We start from the raw sequence: 17881 nt of genomic DNA on the forward strand, positions 1-17881 counted from the left end.
TTTAGTAGAATGAATCTGGCCTTAAGCAAGGGTAAATCAGATCACAATCTGTCCTGGTTTCAATAGATTAGATTTTATCAAATAAATATGTCATTTTTGTAAGCAGAAAGGGCTTTTTCAAATTCATAGACTTTGTCTATTATTTTGAAATATAAGTGGTTTGGAAGCCAGAATGATCCCAGATGCAAAAATCTCCAAATCTATAGTGAAAAAAATTAATTTTTACTTTGAAGAATTATTAAACTTGAAGTTATAAAAAGAATTTTAAAGAGTATTTTTCCTCTCACCTTCACATGTAATTCCATCACCTCTGTATCCAGTGGGACAAGGGCCACATTTAAATCCTCCATCTTCGACCACCTCGCACTGCACACCAGTAAAACATGGCATATTAGCACACTCAGCTTTGTGATGTGTCCCACCACTGCTTTTTGGAAGTTCCACATGATCCATTGCTCTGTTGAACAACTTTCTGGCTGCTGTGCTCTGTGCTGGAAGCCTTGCTTTGGGAGCAGACCCTGCTGGGATGCCAGCACTCCAGGAAGCTGTTTCAAGGGAAGAAGCTAATAAATGGAAATTGGAGGGGAGGAATGCTGCTCTTGGCTGGTCTGTTGGGAAATCTTGGGATGGTTTAGTCCTCAAGACTGTGACTTGACCAGGCTGTTTCCTGGGAGAATAGCCATAGTTGGAGCGAGTCTGCTGAACAACACGTGACCTTGCAAAGAATGAACTTACATTTGTGTTGTGATGAGAAGGAACAGTCTCTGTCACACCTGGTTTGTGCTGTTTAAAATGGAAAGGGGTATGGGATGTCACACTGACAGCTGGGGCTCTGGAGTCTGGCTCCTCTTGCAGAAGGGAGGTGTGTGTATCACTTCTTTTTTCAAGAAAAGATTGTTTCTCAGGTGCTGTAAACTTCATATCAGATTTTTTTGCTGCCAATATCTGAGCTTGGGAAGTCTTCCTTTTCATTGCAAGGAATGGAGTGTGAATGACTGTGGGGTTTCTTTCTAAAGAGTATGTAATATCTTGCCTTGGAATTTCAGTTTGGGACAGAAGGGAAAATACATTTCTTGATGCCTTTGATACATCTTCCTGGTGAGAGCCTCTAGCATCTTCAATATTTCTTCCAGGAAAATCCATATGGCTTTGGGAAGATCTTGAAACTAGGGAAGAAGGAAGATATTTATTAGTCAAACTTGCTGGTCTAGAGTTTAAAAGAACCACAGTGAATATTTAGGCTAGGAACAAATAACAGAACATCAATTCTAGAAGTAAAAGGGTTAATTATCATATATGCTAAGGGCATTTTTATGCTGACTGGCATAGAAATGACATGGGGTTATCTGGTATGAATAACACCAGTGCTGATGCACAAAACTGAAACTTACAGGGTGGCAGTTCATGAACGAGATGGAATATATTTATGGTGGTTAACACTGAGCCTGAGGCAGCAAGTTTCAGGGAAGGTCAAGCATTATTCTTTGAGGTGCAGCACTGGGCTTACATACAAGGGTTAAATTGCAGCCAAGCAAAAACAGTTGCCATGCTGGTTTATTAATTTTGGTTTACACTAGTCCATAAGGTTTTGGCACTGTGCACCTTTTTATGGTGCATCCTACAGTTCTTGACCTCCTGAGCCAATATTTGCTTCTTATTAACTGTCTATATCATAATAGTGTGCTGGAAAGTGCTCTTCTAGACAGCTCATAACTCAGAGACTTTGCACTCAAGCTCCTTAAGTCAAGGAGACAAGACATTGCAGTTTGGGACAAACAAATATTGGACATGGAGAAACACAATGTTAAGATGGTCCTTGGCAAGATCGTGTCCTTGAGAGACTCTAGCGCCATCACGCCAGTGTATGACTATGCATTCTGTAGTCCTTATGGCAAAGGAAAGTTTTAGGAAAGCATCTAAAGGAGACAAATGGCAAAGCTTTGTTGATGCTGTGTACAGCTCCCTCCAGACGTGAGGGGCAGCGTGTAAGGGAGACTGCTGGTTTGTAACTGTCACCCACTTGTTACGAAGCCAACCACCTTCTCAGCTGTGTAAGGAGGGATGATAGATGGGCAGAGGGGAGTCTGTGAAGGGCCTTGAAAGTGGAGACGAGTAGTTTGAATCAATACTTTCAGGAAGATTAATGGCCATCTGCTGACGCTAATGAATGGAAGAAGCTATTTTTAACCAGTTCTGGCATACTCACTCCATAGGAAATAGAATATGTTGGATCCTGAACAAAAACCTTCACTTGGTTCTAGGGTTAACACCATGCATGATGTACCTCTGTCTTTTTAATATAAATATTAATCACTGCCTTAAAACTCCTATTGATGAAGAAATTAGCCATAGTTAGCAAGGAGATTGAGATGCTTGGCAAGGGTCAAATAAAAGTTAGAGCATTGACTAGGCCAAAGCAAATCCTGGCAGCCAAAGCTGTGTTTATTTGGCTGATAAACAGTGTCATTCTGCTGGCAACTGATGAGTTTCTATACCCTGGAGCATAATGTTTTGGAGTTTTACAATGACCATGAGTAGGTAAATACATAGTATTTAAAAGAGCAATGGGCAATACATGGATTTCACTGTCCAAAGTAATGCTGATGAATGACGAGGTACACAGAATGGCTGGAAAGAGATGATGAGGCAGAGAGGACACCAGCAAATGGAGCATGTGAGGATAGGAGAAGTCACAGGATTTTTAAAAATGAATGAGAGAAAGATGAAAGAAATACCTCCATAGAAAATTATCAGTAATAGATGATCATTACTGCCCTTAGAAAATTTGATTCAGGGACCAGAAATCAACAGGAATGACAGTGAAGGGCTGAATGACCTCTGTGACAAATTTCCAAAATGAGCCCTGATTATAGCTTTGAGCTCCATCCACTGTGTCATAATTAAATGGGTTTTCCTTCTAATTAAATTCAAGTAACTAGTAAGAGGATCAGCCTGACTACCTATCTTTAACAGATCATATAGGAGAGATACCCATCCTGCAAATAAGCTTCATATTTTCCCATAAGGAGGAGCACACTGTTGGAGTGTTTCTGTGATAATGTGATTTTAACATCTCAAATAATACTACCAGTAAAGCGTAGTGATACATTTTGATTGCCCATTATGATATACACTGATCAAGGTCCCTCATCCAATCTGTAGAGGCCACTAAACTTCGTAAGATGTTGGTGTCATTCTCAGTGTCCTCTCAGCTTCACTATTTCAGGTTTTTAACTTATATTGATACTGTGCAATTTAGTTTGGATTAGAACACGATAGATTTTTTCTGGAATGCCTGAAAATTTCTTTCTGCAGTCTTCCAGATATCTAAATAAGCTAAAACAAAGAAAGTAAACCAAAAGATTGCAGACTCAGTTGTCTGTAGTCAGCAGCTTTCTCAAATCCTGTATTACTTCAATTTATTTTCCTTGCTGTTGATCAATATCTTCAAATGTATAACCCATTATCAATGCAGAACTGTGGTATGTGAATCTCTTCTTCCCTGTGATGCCAGTGCATGATTACATATTGAACTGGATGAAAATAACAAACAAAAAGACAAGGCAAAGCGCTCAAGGTTATATGACAAAACAAAAATACATTTTCACTACCTGTCAGTATTTCTGCCTGTACTAACAGGGAAATGTGCAACTGTGGAATAATTGGTGGATAGAGGTAGATAAGAGATCGAGGACCTGCTGCTTTGCTCCAGCTGTGCATGGCAGGACCTCTATCTGTATTGATGGAGCTACACCACTGTAAACACAGCATAATGCCAGGATGGATCAGGCCCCAAGACAATAGATTCCTCGGTTGTCCCCCTGTCTTGGGAAGCTTAGAACAAGGGTGGCAAAGGGCAAATTTCTGAGACACAAGTTTAACATCCTTCCTCCAACTCCACACCAGGACACTTTCCATCTGTGTGGTGCAGAAGTCCCCCAACAAGTGACCCTCCAGCCTTTGGTTTGCCCAGTGTTTCAGAGGTTTTGTGCCACTCACACTAAGGTCACAAATCAGAATTATCACAACCAGTCTCTGTTTGATGCTTGCCAGTGCCATCATGGTGTTGCTAAGGCACAGCAAATTCTGATTTCTTCTCTCACCTGAACTGTGTTTTATAGTGAACTGCTAGATATTTGTAGCTGAAAAGGATCATGCTCATTCTGAAGCAAATAAAATTACTACATAAGCTGGTGAAAACTGTCATTGGTGGTGAAAACAGACACTCAATATCTCAAATTCAGGGTGAGATATCAACACTGAAACACAGAAAAGATATCCAGTGTATTTTTTCTCTTCTGAGTTTCTGGTTGTTTTTCTTTTTTTTCCATTTGCAACCTTTCAGGAAAAAAACCCCCACAACTCAGATAAAGGTTTCAATGAAGAGAAAGCACATCCCCATCTGACCCTCACTATTTCTGTTTGCAGTGAAAGGGCACACATTTCACGCTGTGTCTAGGACAGGGTGCACCAGACTGGTTACCATAGTCCTTGCCACTGTTTACTCAAGTTTTTGCTGGTCTTAGATTTAGGTACCTTCACATCATTCTCCCCAAGCCACATGCCTTGGAGACAGCCCCATCCTGACCCAAACTAGCAGCTGACACCTCAAACATGAGCTTAAGCTTCCTGCAGACATGAGTACTTACTGTCTTTTCATTGCTTTGCTTCTCTTCACAGATATTAGTGCTAGAATCTTACCTTATGGGTTTTAAATGTAACTAGTTTTATGTAATGGCATGAGGGAGACACTATAAGCAACACCATTTAATCTCAAGTGCTTCTCACTCTTTTAATCTCATAAAATGCCCCGAACCAGGCTACTTTTTGGGTGAAGATTGGCTCTTTCTCCTTAGCAAGCTCTTCTGGCTGTGGCCACTGCTTCTGCCTGTCACTGCAGAGGATTATAGGCACCTTTAAATCTGCACAATTTACAACTGACTCAGAATTCTGTGAATAGTTTAAGAATTCATCATTAACATAATTCAATAAATTTACAATTTGTGTAGTTTTAGAACTATTAACATTTAGTAGTACCTGCTGTCCAGCACATTTCTCATTCAGAAGAATGTCGACAGAGAAATGCTCTTTTGACATATTATACTATGTGGGTCATCATTTAAAATTTGAAACATCTACCAGCACATAAATCTTATTTAAAATGTCAGAGAGAATAGAAAAGTTACACTGGTCTAAGAAGTCTTGTTACTAGAGTGTTAAGGATCTTCTCATTTCTCTCTGTATGATTCCACATTATTTTTGTCTGTATTTGCTTGGTGAGAAAGGGGAAACAGAGCAGCTGTCACTGGGAAGCTCCAGGAAAATTCTGCTTTTTCATCAGTTCTTAATCTGATCTTTAATATTACTAAATTCTGGAATTACTTTCTTCTCTAGTCAGAGTGTAATTTCCTAAATTTTCTGTTTAGCCATCCAAGCACACTGTAATCTCTTCCCTCTTTCAAATATTCAGTAATATTACTTTGATTCTCCATTCCTTCCTCTTAAGCACTCAGAAGTTCCCCAAATTCTGGTTGGACTTCCCAGTCACCATATCCCTTCTCTTATAATCACAAGAGTAACTCCCAGAATAACTTCCTCAGCTCCTTTAAGTGAGGTACAGCTTTAACTTCCCAAGTTTTACAAAGGATGTACTTCCAGGATTATTTTTGCAGAAACAAATGCTCATTGGGATTGGGACATTAGTATAAATTTAGATAGGATCTTAAGTTTAGACTTAATGATCCTTTACCTATTTTTTTTTTAATGTAAAAGATTTACAAAGTGAAATGTGCTGCTTCAGGAATACAAAACACACTGGGAGTAGGCACAGGAAAAAGTTAATCCTTGCTTTGAAAGATGTGGAAATAGAATCATAGAATCAACCCGGTTGGAAGAGACCTCAAAAATCATCGAGTCCAACCCTACCATGGTTACTAGACCATGGCACTAAGTGCCACATCCAGTCTCATCTTAAAAACCTCCAGGGATGGTGAATCCACCACCTCCCTGGGCAGCACATTCCCATGCCTGATCACTCTATCTGTAAAAAATCTCTTCCTAATATCCAACCTAACCCTCCCCTGGCAGAGCTTGAGTCTGTGCCCTCTTGTCCTGCTGCTGGTTGCCTGGGAGAAGAGACCAACCCCCACCTGACTCCAACCTCCTGTCAGGGAGTTGTAGAGGGTGATAAGGTCTCCCCTGAGCCTCCTCTTCTCCAGGCTAAACAATCCCAACTCCCTTAGCCTCTCCTCATAGCACTTAGAGGACACAAGCAATAACGTTTATGTAAGAGGTGCCCAAATCTGGAATTCACAACCCAGAAAGCAACATGGAGCTGCATGTGAGCCACTGGCTGTGCTCAGGCAGACAGGAGGAGCCAGCCAGGCTATTTAGCTTGTGCTGGGCTGACAGAGTGAGGCACTTGGTGTGCCTCTCATCCACACAGGTCAGCACATGAGCACAGCAGTCACACGAATCTCTATCCATCTGTACAAATGTATCCAGTCTTTGTAAAATCTGTGCTCTCAAACCACGACTTCTGTGATGGGCAAATTTACTCACTTGATGCTTTAATGATGAAATTAAAAGGTGAATCCCTAGTTTACTGCCCCTGAGCTGTTTCAGCCTGATAGAAAATGAGATTGTGTTGCTGATGTTGCTACCTGGTGAGCAATTTTCTTCCCCTTCACCTCCCAAAACCATGAGCAATAGGGAATATTCTATGGAGTCTGCATCACTCAGCCACTTCTGATTATAACTACCCCTCAGAGTGAGACTCTTGTTTGTCAACGTGGCTGCAGCTGCACATACACTATTCTGTAACACCATTCATAATTAGCAATGCAAATTTGTTTTGTGTGTATGAAATGCAAAGTCATTCTCCTCTAACACAACACTTTGTGGAAGAGAAACCTGAGATCTTCAGTCAGCTCACCTACTAAACCCTGTTCATGACTATCTCTATGTTCAGAGTAAATGATTCTCACAGATGGAATGGACCTAGAGTCTACCATCAAGGAGGTCCCTTTCCAGTTCTGGAATGTTGAAATCCTATGTGAATATGCAAAAAAATGTTATGTCAAGAAGATGCAGTTAGTTTGCTTATGTCACATTAAAGGTCTCTTGTATTTGTTTGCATTACTGTACTGTTCATTTACCTCAAGGTTTTCAGAACAATATAATTGACATTTCAATTCATTAACTGATGTATTTCAAGAAAAGGAGGATCTGAGATGGTTGGTCAGGAAGGACAAAGTTCATGAACATAGAAATTATATTCCTGAGTACAAGCCAGAGAAAGTTTTCAGTCTTATCTAAGGTATGTCAAGGAATACATAAATCCCTTTGATACTGAACAAATCCCAAAACAATGCCCCAGAAAGAATTTCCTAGGTATAGCTCTTTTCTTTTAGGAACTATTTTTCTATCCATAAAACTTTTTCAATAGAAATCATTATGATTTAGAGTTTAAGAAACAAAAATCTTTTGTGAAGATTAAGAGATAGTGAAGATTAATTGAAGATTAATTGAAGATTAATTCTGAAGATTAAGTGAAAGAAAAAACTAAGAGGAGCAAAATGTTGGGGCCCTAATACTGCCTTAATTTGTATTCATTTAAGCCAGGTTTCTTATAGACTTTAAATGATTAGCTCCTTTTCAGGTATCCTGAATAGATAACAGTTGTATCAGGCTATAAACTGGTGTCCTTGAATGACACTCAAGTCTGAAACTAATAAAACAGTTTTAAGTATGAAAGTTATCCTAATACACAATATTTTCATCTGTATATGTGGGTCTGCTTTCTGAGGAGGTATCCATCAGCTTTTGGTTTGTAAGATTCTTGGGACAAGACATCACATACAGGCAGTGTATGATGTCTCATGTCTGCACACATAAAGTGCAAGAAGGTGATGAACACAATGACAGCTGTACAAAGAAATGGGCCTTTGAGGAAAATAATGTATTTTGTGCATTCTGTTTGCAGACTCTGTTTGTTGGGGGCTTTGCTTTACTTCTTTTGTGATGTTTTCTGTAAGTTTTCAATAGAAATTTTAACATCAGGGTCACCAGAGAGAGTGTTTTATAAAATGGTGCAAGAATTACTGATTGCAAAGATACGAGTATGCTCCCCAAACAGAGATTTTTTTTTCCTCTTCTATCAATAATTTTCTTTATCAGTATCTTTTCTTGGATTGTGTATGGAGATTTATAAACCTCCTATGTTTTTACAAACAATGTTTTCTCAAACATGTCTCCTACCTTCCCATTTATTTCAAGATTTAATTGAAAAATTCTCTCCTAGGGGTTGGAAAAACTCAAAATGTTTGATGTGCTCTCACCCCTTGCACAGGAGCTGTGTTCCTCTCATTCCTTTGTTGCTAGATCTCTTTCCATGCTCTTTACCTTCCTTGGGTCTAACCCCTTCTCTGCTGCTGTTTTTAGAAGTGCTCTTCCTGTGCTTTTCTCTGAATATCCAGCCAACAAAACAGGAAGCAAAGGAGAAGTATGGTTGTGTTTCAAAACACCATGGATCACCCACTTAATCCCCTTGTAACTGTCTTATCATCCTTTCTTCCATTAGCCTTTGTCCATCTTTCAGGTCTGAACTTTTACCTCTCCTCTTTGTGTTCTACCTTCTCCAATTATTCGAGCCTGCAACTGTATTATTTCAGCAGCCTCAAAGACAGTATTAAGATAGAGTTCATAAAACTAAATTATATTTTCTATTCTGGGATTGACAGCATATTTTACTTCTCAGCACTTCGATAGATGGAAAAATTAATAGAAACTGGGTTCTTATCTGATGATGTCTCATGGGCCTTCAGACTCTCTCATGGCTTGAACAGGTTGATAGATATATACAAAATAGGCTAAATCAAGGCAGATCATCTCTGAAGCATCCCTGTCTAATTCCCTGAAATATCTATGTAGAATCCTTTAGAACAGTAATAATAGATTATAAAGAAAGTTCATAACATTTCTTCAAAAGAAAAGCCATAATATTTCTTCAAAGGAAAAACAGCTTACATTTGAATATTTTACTGAAATTCTCCTTTTATTCGATTCAAGAAATAAAAGGGGTAAAACTATAATTATGTTGTTTTGGGTTGTAAACACACAAAAATGGGTTATTTTACACATGAAAGCCAAGAAACAAACTGAACTGTGCCTTACTGGGAACCAGTAATGAATCTATTTTAATATCATATGAACACATATAGATACTCTCCCTGAAATCATGCTTTTATGGAATTCTTCACAATTTCAACTGATTCGGTTAACAACGATCTGTAGTTTATTCCTAATTTAGAAAACAAAGAGCAAGGAATTTCAATAACAAGTTTTCAGATGATAGGTCATAGAAGTTCTTAGCTAGTTTTCTCTGAGAAAACAAAGGTTGGACCAGATGACCTTTTGAAGTCCCTTCCAACCTGGGGTGTTCTATGATTCCATGAAATTTTTCATCTAATATATTATCAGCATGGGAGATTTTCTCCTGCATGCAAGAGGATCAGTTGCCTTGTGTTAGCTATAGGCTGTTGCTGTATTCCTTCAGGAATGAACTAGCTCTATTGAGGTGATCTGTAATATTGGGGGCAAAGTTCACATGATCTGGCAATGAACATCGTCTGATTCTGCAAGTCCTGTGAAGTAGGTGCCTCTACACCTGTAGATACCTGTTCATAAAAACCAGCAAGATAATAAGGAATGAGTCCAAAATTTGTCCTAAGCAGCAATAACTCTGTGTATTCCACACCTATTTTATCCCCTTATACTGTACTGTGCTTGCATTGCTTATGAGTCCTTTTTGATAAACACCTGCTTTGCTTTATCTGTTAGTGGCAAAACTCTTGTGTTGCTTTAATGGTGCCAGAATATTGGTCCAGTATGAGTTACTTACAGTTTTAAAGGGCTTCTAAGTGCCTTTAACAAAACAGCAATCTTGCCAAATTTGTGTGAACAGGGTTGGCTCTCTTTAAAAGCTGTGTGCTATTATAGCTGGATGATTAAATGAGCCTGGAAATCCTAAGAGAAGATAATCTTGCTCTCTGCTCTGTCAATGTAAAAAACTACTGGGCCTGTATCCTATGTAGATTATTTGTTGGAGACTGAGTTGTTATTATCACTTAAAAGTCATGATGGCACAGTGATTGCTTAAGCAGAAGGTGGCACATTCTTGGTAGGAGTGAAATGTAATCTGTACTTGATGTTCTGATTGAATGTAAATATTATTCATGGCTTATAGCTGAGTCCTCTTCCCTAGTGATTTTATGGCTTGGGCTTCATTGGTCTTCTATTGCTGAGCTACATAATTTCCTAAATATATCATGTGTATTGGAAGTACTTAACAAGTTCTGGATTGACAGCTTGTATGGATCAGTGAAGCTGGAAACCGTTTATCTTTTAAATTATCTAAATATATTCTTCCCACTGTGCCTACTTTAGTTGTTATGTTTGGGTCATAGCATATACCATACAGGCCTCTGTTGATATTTTTCTGAAAATACTTAATATTTTATTAGGTATCCCTGAGGAGGATAAAGCTATCAGAAAGGCTCTCCAGTTCCCTTTCTGTCTTGACAAGTATAGGAGTGGATTTTCAGTGGCAATTGCAGACTCAAAGGGCAGCAAAGGGTCAGAACTTATGTCCAAAATGCCAGGCTGATCCTGGCCTCATGTGAAGATTACTAATATACCATTTGCAAAACTGTGTCTTTCATGAGACCAAATTCATATGGAATGTCTTTGTGTGGCATTTCTAACCCCACTTCAGACACCATTTCATCACATCTCCCTTGAAGGAGACATCATTTCATCAGAACTGGTCAGTCTGAAAAAAAATGTTCTGAAGTACACCGACTAGAAATATTGAACCATAGCTTACAAAAATGTTCAGCAGCTTCCATCATACATTCCAAAGATGAATTGTGGACAGAGTTTCCATGAGCTGACTGAGAGCTAGGAGCTGGAAGACACTGAGATGAAATGCTTCCCGGTTTTGGAGCCCACAAGAAGAGCTGAGGACAGTTACCACAGGGAGGCAAATCACAGTGTCATTTACTATTTATTTGGTATTTATGCAATGCTTTCTTTGCAAGGATCTCAGGCAATTTCACAGCTAATGGCTGAAGCATCAAAATATCCCTTGCCTTCATGTAAGCCTTGTAACTCATGGCATAAACCAAGTCAAGACGGGTTAGTTACTCACTGCAAAGCACCTTCTGAATGCTGAAGAGTGTGTCCATTTTATCTACACCTATTGGTACACACAGATTTTGTATTTAAAAGTTCTGTGTGTGATGTGCCTACCTTAACTGGTTTTAAGATGTGTCTTCCAGGAACAGTGCTCGGCTCAGTCCATTAGGGTAATGCTACTTGTTCAATGGAGTCACTTATGATTTACACTGGGGTAAGTGAGACTGGAAGCTGGGCCTTGATCTTTTTAATGCAAATTCATCAATTCTGTTAGATAAGAGATGAAAGGAGTCCATTATGTTCCTCAGTTATCTCTTGAAGTAAAATCATTTGATTGGTTCCAGGCAGTAAGAGGTGCCTACCCCTGCAGTTAGCTCTGGAGATGAATCCTTGGGTTGGCAACCAAAGCTCTTACTGGAGTTATTTATTTTTCATGGACAGTGATTGGTGATGAGTGCTAATAGTGACAGAAGTGATTTCCAAGTTAAAATTTAAGAAAGTAAAACTCAGGGTTAATATGTACCTCTGGTGTTAGCCTGAAAACTATGGGGCTTAACACATGCACATTCTTTTAAATCAAAACATTTTTTTCTCCTTTTAAATCCACACCTTGATGTTGTTCTGACAGTGGTGCAAATGAGAAGGTGACAGAGGTCTCTCTGATGTAAAATCAAAGTGAATTCAAACACATGGAGCAGATACTGGCATAGTGTAAAGCACAGAGCACGTAAATATAACAAATAGCTGGCACATACAAAAGTATAGCAAGTGCCAAATGTCTGCAATACTGCAAATTAACTGCTATGACAGGAGATCTTGCAGTGATGTTCAGAATGGAAAAGCAGAACTCAATTACAGAGATCATAAAATCATCCTCTCCCTTGATCTTCAGCTCCCTAAACCCGAAGAGGCAGAATGAGCTGGCTCTGAACAATCTTTTATCGGTGATGGATGTGGCACTGCTTTGTCCAGTAAAATTGCTGATTTACTAATAGAAAAAAAATAAATCTTTTGTGATGACACCAACCTCTCTAACCTGCTAAAGCAGGTGCAAACAGATGGGTATCTGTGTGACTATGAGTGATGAAAGCAGGTCTAGAGAAATACTCATAGTGTGTGAGAACTGATACTGCAACATGCAGTAACATCACCAGCAACCCCCATTAGGATATATTAATTTTCTTTGTGCCAAGAATATGACCAATGATACTGCATGGTTTGATTTAATACATCTGCCTCTTCTAGCAAAAAGGTAACAGGTATTTTATACAAACATGAAATGTGCCCAGGGAAGCCTGGAGAGATTTAAATTCCTGAGACTTTCCTCTTTATGGCAGTGCCAACAGACTTTAGGGACTTTTGATTCTACTAGTAAATTCTTTTTTAAAATATGGGATACCTGTTTTACTGATTTTGAAGGGAGAGAAATAGATTTTTGTTTCTGACATGAGAATATGTATTTTAAAAAAATAATAATTTCCCTTTATATATGAAATTTCACACTGGCTTTGATACTGGTGATGTTTTCTCTGAAGACTATTCTGATGTACTTCAACAAAAATTGCAACCTAGTCTGGTCGATTTAAAGTGGTGCAAACTACTGATATAAGCCAGGTAAAAATATGTAAGATGAGAAAAGAATGAGGCCCTGCATTGTTGGCAGAGCAGTTAAATACAGCTCTGAAACTTATCTGTTAAGTTACATATCTTGCAGCAAGTCAAGTGCTTCGAAAGATGAATACCCATCACATCTCAATGCTGAGGAAATGGTACTTTGTTTATTATAAATCAAAATTGAAGGACTTTTTTGGTGCAGCTCATCAAACACTGACTTAGGAAACAATTTTCTTCTGGCATATTTTTTCTCCTCAGTCGCCTACAAAGGCAGTTGGGCAATTTTTGTGGTTTCAGTATGAAGAAATACTTATCCTTTAATCCTTAAATCACTGCAATTGAGTATAATTTCATGTCAAAAGCAGCCAATAAAAGTACAAAATAGGGATTAGCAGGAGTATTTTTAGATTAAAATTACTAGAGTTGGAAAGAAGTGGCACATAATCTCAGAACCTTCACAAGTACTGTAGCAAGCAGAAGAGGATTTGTTCTGTTTCATTTGAAGTCTGATAGCATAAGTTACAAGGGAGAAGAGCTATTATTCTAACAGGGAGGATTTCACAATAATCATAATCCATAACTATACATAAATTTAATTGAAAGTTAATTCTTTTTTTGTCTGATATATTTTAATCATCAATGCTGTACAACACTTCTGCTTCGACTGGAACAGCACATGGGAAGGAAAGTTAAACCGATCATTTGGGCCATAAATTAGGACACTCATACAGCTGCAGCAATTGCTTTCATTTCTAAGCATTAAAACAAATGTCTACTCTCATTTAACCTTGAGGCACAAGATTCTCATCGTTTAGATTGGGATATAATTCACAGGAGTGAATATAAGGTTCTGATGGAATTAAAAATAGTCCCTCTTCATTCCCTTCCCATAGTGCTCAGGCTGGTTGTGTGGCCACATTTGCAGCATGAAGTCCTGACTCAGTTTGTGTATTTGAGAGGAAAATTGTAAAACAACCCTCCCCCCCAGCCTCTGATCTACAGCTCACTTTTGAAAGAAGCATGTACTAGTTTCAGATCCTGATACTTGGGATATTTCTTAAATCTTGCCTGGAGTTGTATATGACAGGCATGAATCACAATAAATGGCAACTAGTGTCTGCACTTCCCTTTTTAGAACACAGACAAATTTATTGGTTAATGTTTATATAAGCACGATGTGTGTCTGATTTACTGTACCAATACCTGCAGCTGGAGAATATCTGTTCTACTCAACAGCATTTAAATGACCTTTGGGGTGTAAAACGTGTATCCCATTATCCCATTAATGACTAGGCACAGCTTTGGGCAACAACAGAAAAGTTATTTATATGCACAATGATTGTTTTTCTTCCTCAACCACTTTTATAGCTTCCCCAAGTTATAGGAGAGTCAATAGCTGACTTAGTGATGCTGACAGACTAAGTAGTACTTTGTACATACTCATTGCTAGAGAAAGAAAAATGTTGAGCTTATGTTTGTGACCTTTAGATTCAGAGAACTGGCTAAAATCAATTCATAGTTCAAAGAGATTGGATGATACCTACATTAAGCAGTAAAAATTGCTTCCACTTTGATAGAATGTGTTCAAATATAACACCAAGGCAACAGTCATTGATTTGGATACAGAATGGGGAGTGAGGTGGGTTGGTCAAGTGTAGGAGGTGGGGGAACAATTTGACAGGTTTCAAGCCAGTCTGTCTTCAAGACTTAAGAAAAAGATTTAGATGAAAACTAAGGAATCTGGCCTAGCAACTACTGTTATTAAGGAATATATATGTGTTCTGTGGCAGATCACTCTGTGCAGTACAAACAGGACTGTCCCTAGAGAACTATACACTGAATCATGAGAATATCATTGAGAGAGGAGTATCAGGTGACTGATGAGTGGTTGCTATGCTATTGCCACTTTCTGCCTGAGGTCAGGACCCAGCTTTTCTTTTATCACAGCAGAAGACCTCTTCTAATGATCAGCCCTCAGAGATTAATGGTACCAGCTGAGTTTCAGAGCTCTCAGGAAGATTATTGCTCAGGCTATGAACAATAGTATTGAAAAGCTTTAATTATCTGTTGCCTTCAGTTGTTGGAATAGTTGTTCTTGCATGACACTTTGTTTATCATCATCTTCACAGGTCACCTTGCAGAACAGATGCCTTGCAGCAAAAGAATTGAGAGGAAAAGTGAAGTGATACTGGCATGTGTCATGTTCTGATCTTACTGAGGAGGAAACATGTTCTGAAGTCCTATGCCAGCACTGAGGCAGAAATACAGATGTGGTGATTCATGCCATCGAGCAAGTCCTGCTGTGAAGAATTCTCCCTAGTAGCAAATGAGGTGGTTTATCTATTAAATTTCAACTCACAGAGCCAGGTATTCCTGAAATCAGACCTGAGAGCTGCTTGTCAGGTAAGGGCAAAAGAACACAGCCTTGAGAGTTTAATTGCAGATACAGTGTGTGTGGTAATGCCATGTTAGTTCCTATTTTCTTACAGCCTTTGTATGCAAAACCTTTTCAACATTCTAAAAATTAGAAGTTACCTGGTCTGGGGACTTTGGTACAGATTCGACCATTTCCAAAAAACCCTGCTGGGCATCGACCACAGACATATCCAACATAAGGAGGTCTCCTATCAAAACACAGCACTCCAGGGAAACATGGTCTGTTGGCACAGGTAGTGATGTGTGACTGTGGTGCTGTGTGGCCCAAAAGGAGAAGGGACAAGCATGTTATGAACAATTTCTCAACTCAATTGCACATATAAAATTAAGCAGGGACTGACTGCCTGAGCCCAGTTAAATCTTTATAACTGTTTTTATTCTTTTAAAGCCTAATTAATGCAAAATGTTCTCAAACCTTGAGCCAAACATGAGAATGTCCTGTAGGCACAGTGTAACGGAACAGCTGTTTCTCATTAAAGCAAGATTTATTAGTCCTCTAATTACATGTTTTCAAGTTTATTACTCAAAGTTGTTTGGCATTTATCATGTACAATACAGAAACTGTAATTTTCAGCATAAGTGAAAGATTAACCAAGTAAGAAACAATATTATTTCACATCTTTTTGGTCTTTTATAACTGGAAGGTAATTATCAAACCTTACAGCACCTATACCCTACTTTTAAAATGACACTGTCAAGTACATATGTTTCTGATCTAGAAATCATCCTTAATATGTCAAACCTTGTATCATAGAAAAATGCTTTAATTATCTTAGGACTATGTGCAAAATTTAACACTCTGGTAGTATATAATATTTTATCACTTATGATGTCACTGAATAGCAAGTGTATATGAACTGCCTGTGAAGTATTTAATAGTGTCAAGGCAGAGAATAGATGATGAATGCAATCTTAATGATGGTTGTAGATCTTTTTTAATTGCCTCCAGTGAGGTCTCCATCATAATTCTCAAGTATTTTCTGCATGATTCTCACACCATACTTACAGCATTATGATAGAGGATACCTACAAGAGGAAAGCACTAGTTAGGGTTTGGCTGGCCTGATACAGATATTTTTATAAAAAGGCAAGAAAAATATGCCTCTACTCAATGGATATTCCCAGTCTCAATAATTTTGCTGCCTACTTTCAATTGAAAATAAACTGAAGATGCAACACTCATTAGAGCAGGGCCAACATTAGCATCGTGCAGGTGCACACCCATTTAGAGGGTGCTGTAGTGCTTCACCTCTGGGAAAAGCTACTGCCACAGCCAAGTTCATTCATCGAGTCAATCCTCACTTATGCTTAAAACTCAGTATTTATTCAGTGACTGCCCAATAAATACTGAAATAAAATGTCAGCATCACTTGGCAATGGCAAGTTGGCATAAACCATCACACTTATCATCTTGCTTTCCATTGATCACTAACATTTGGAGTGGTTTTGTTCTACCTCAGAAGTGATGCTGATTTCTAATTAAGCCTGACCACTCTGATTGCTATTGCTGTAATGCCTCCCATGTAAAATTGTTTAGCAGCAATCTACAGTCTGATGTATTAAGAGGGTTTTTATTCTTAACTCCAATTTTCTATGTCATATTATAAACAGCTGGTTTGTATTTACTGTTAGGATAGCAAAATATATGATTTCTTAATACATAAACTGCAGCAAACTAAAAAGGTTTCATATTCTGTGTACCTACCATGTCTATCACTTATGGTAAAATTCTTAATTACAGGAGAATCCTTTGCCTCTAAGGATTGCAGTGGCTGCTTAACCTCAGTCCTGTTCAATTCACCTTTGCCATTGCTTAAAGCTTCTGTAACGTCAGCAGCAAGCACAGCTGTGAAAAGAAATCACAGAGACAAGGAAACAAGGTGTTAGAGCTTAGCTGTGATTGATGATAAAAAGCAGCAGCAACAGCAAATCAGGTAACCTGGGATGAGTTTACTCTGGAAGGCAACCATCAAGCAAATAAAGGCAAATCAGGTGAGTCAGCTGCTGACACACAACAAAGCTTCAGCACAAATATAGGAAAAATTATTATGCCCAAGCTCACTGAACTTTGCTTGTCTGGGAGACTTACTTAATATGCACAGTGATCTTTTATTGAGCTCAGGGCTCTGAGAAAGGCTCAGGTTGACTGGTATTTGACAGCACTGGTACTTGCATGAAGATGCTATACTGCACACTGGGGTCTGTGCTCTGTCCAATTCCTGCTTCTCCTTGAAAGCTTCTGTCTGAAACTATGGGGTTTTTTGTGTGTGTGTTGGCTTCAGTTAGTTCAGCTGCAAACTTTGTGTGTGTCAAAATACCTGCAGATAGTATATGTGGATGTAAAGAGCTAAGCTGATTGGTAGGGACTCTAAAAAATATTATTTTCTGCATAACTCTAAGGTAATTTAATGAATGAATTAGGGATAAAGTCTACATGGATAATGTTGCAAGTTAAACAACTATTGCCCTGGGTCTCTTGAATATCTTTGCCCTTAATAAAGCCTGAGATGATGGCTTTTTGTATATATTAATGCAATGAGTTATTGCTCACTGTAAAAGCTATAAAGTTACTTCACATTTCTCCTCCTTCCTCCCAGAAGTCTTTGTACTTGCTTTAGCAAGGGAAGTATGAGCA

General features: G+C 38.6%; 1 protein-coding gene across 1 annotated transcript in view; it reads right to left on the reverse strand.

The window, feature by feature from the left end:
• LOC103804345 (von Willebrand factor D and EGF domain-containing protein-like) overlaps window positions 1-17881 on the reverse strand; it is a gene marked incomplete at its 3' end in the record, with an annotated part of 91039 nt that overhangs the window by 36391 nt on the left and 36767 nt on the right. The window contains exons 9-11 of the mRNA XM_009076955.1: window positions 16952-17092; window positions 15346-15501; window positions 288-1166 (exon numbers count right to left, since the gene is read on the reverse strand). Of these exons, the coding sequence (XP_009075203.1) occupies window positions 288-1166; window positions 15346-15501; window positions 16952-17092 (1176 nt within the window). The remainder of the gene's footprint in view (window positions 1-287; window positions 1167-15345; window positions 15502-16951; window positions 17093-17881) is intronic.

Source organism: Acanthisitta chloris, unplaced genomic scaffold, assembly GCF_000695815.1.
Source record: "Acanthisitta chloris isolate BGI_N310 unplaced genomic scaffold, ASM69581v1 scaffold3706, whole genome shotgun sequence".
NCBI lineage: Eukaryota > Metazoa > Chordata > Aves > Passeriformes > Acanthisittidae > Acanthisitta > Acanthisitta chloris.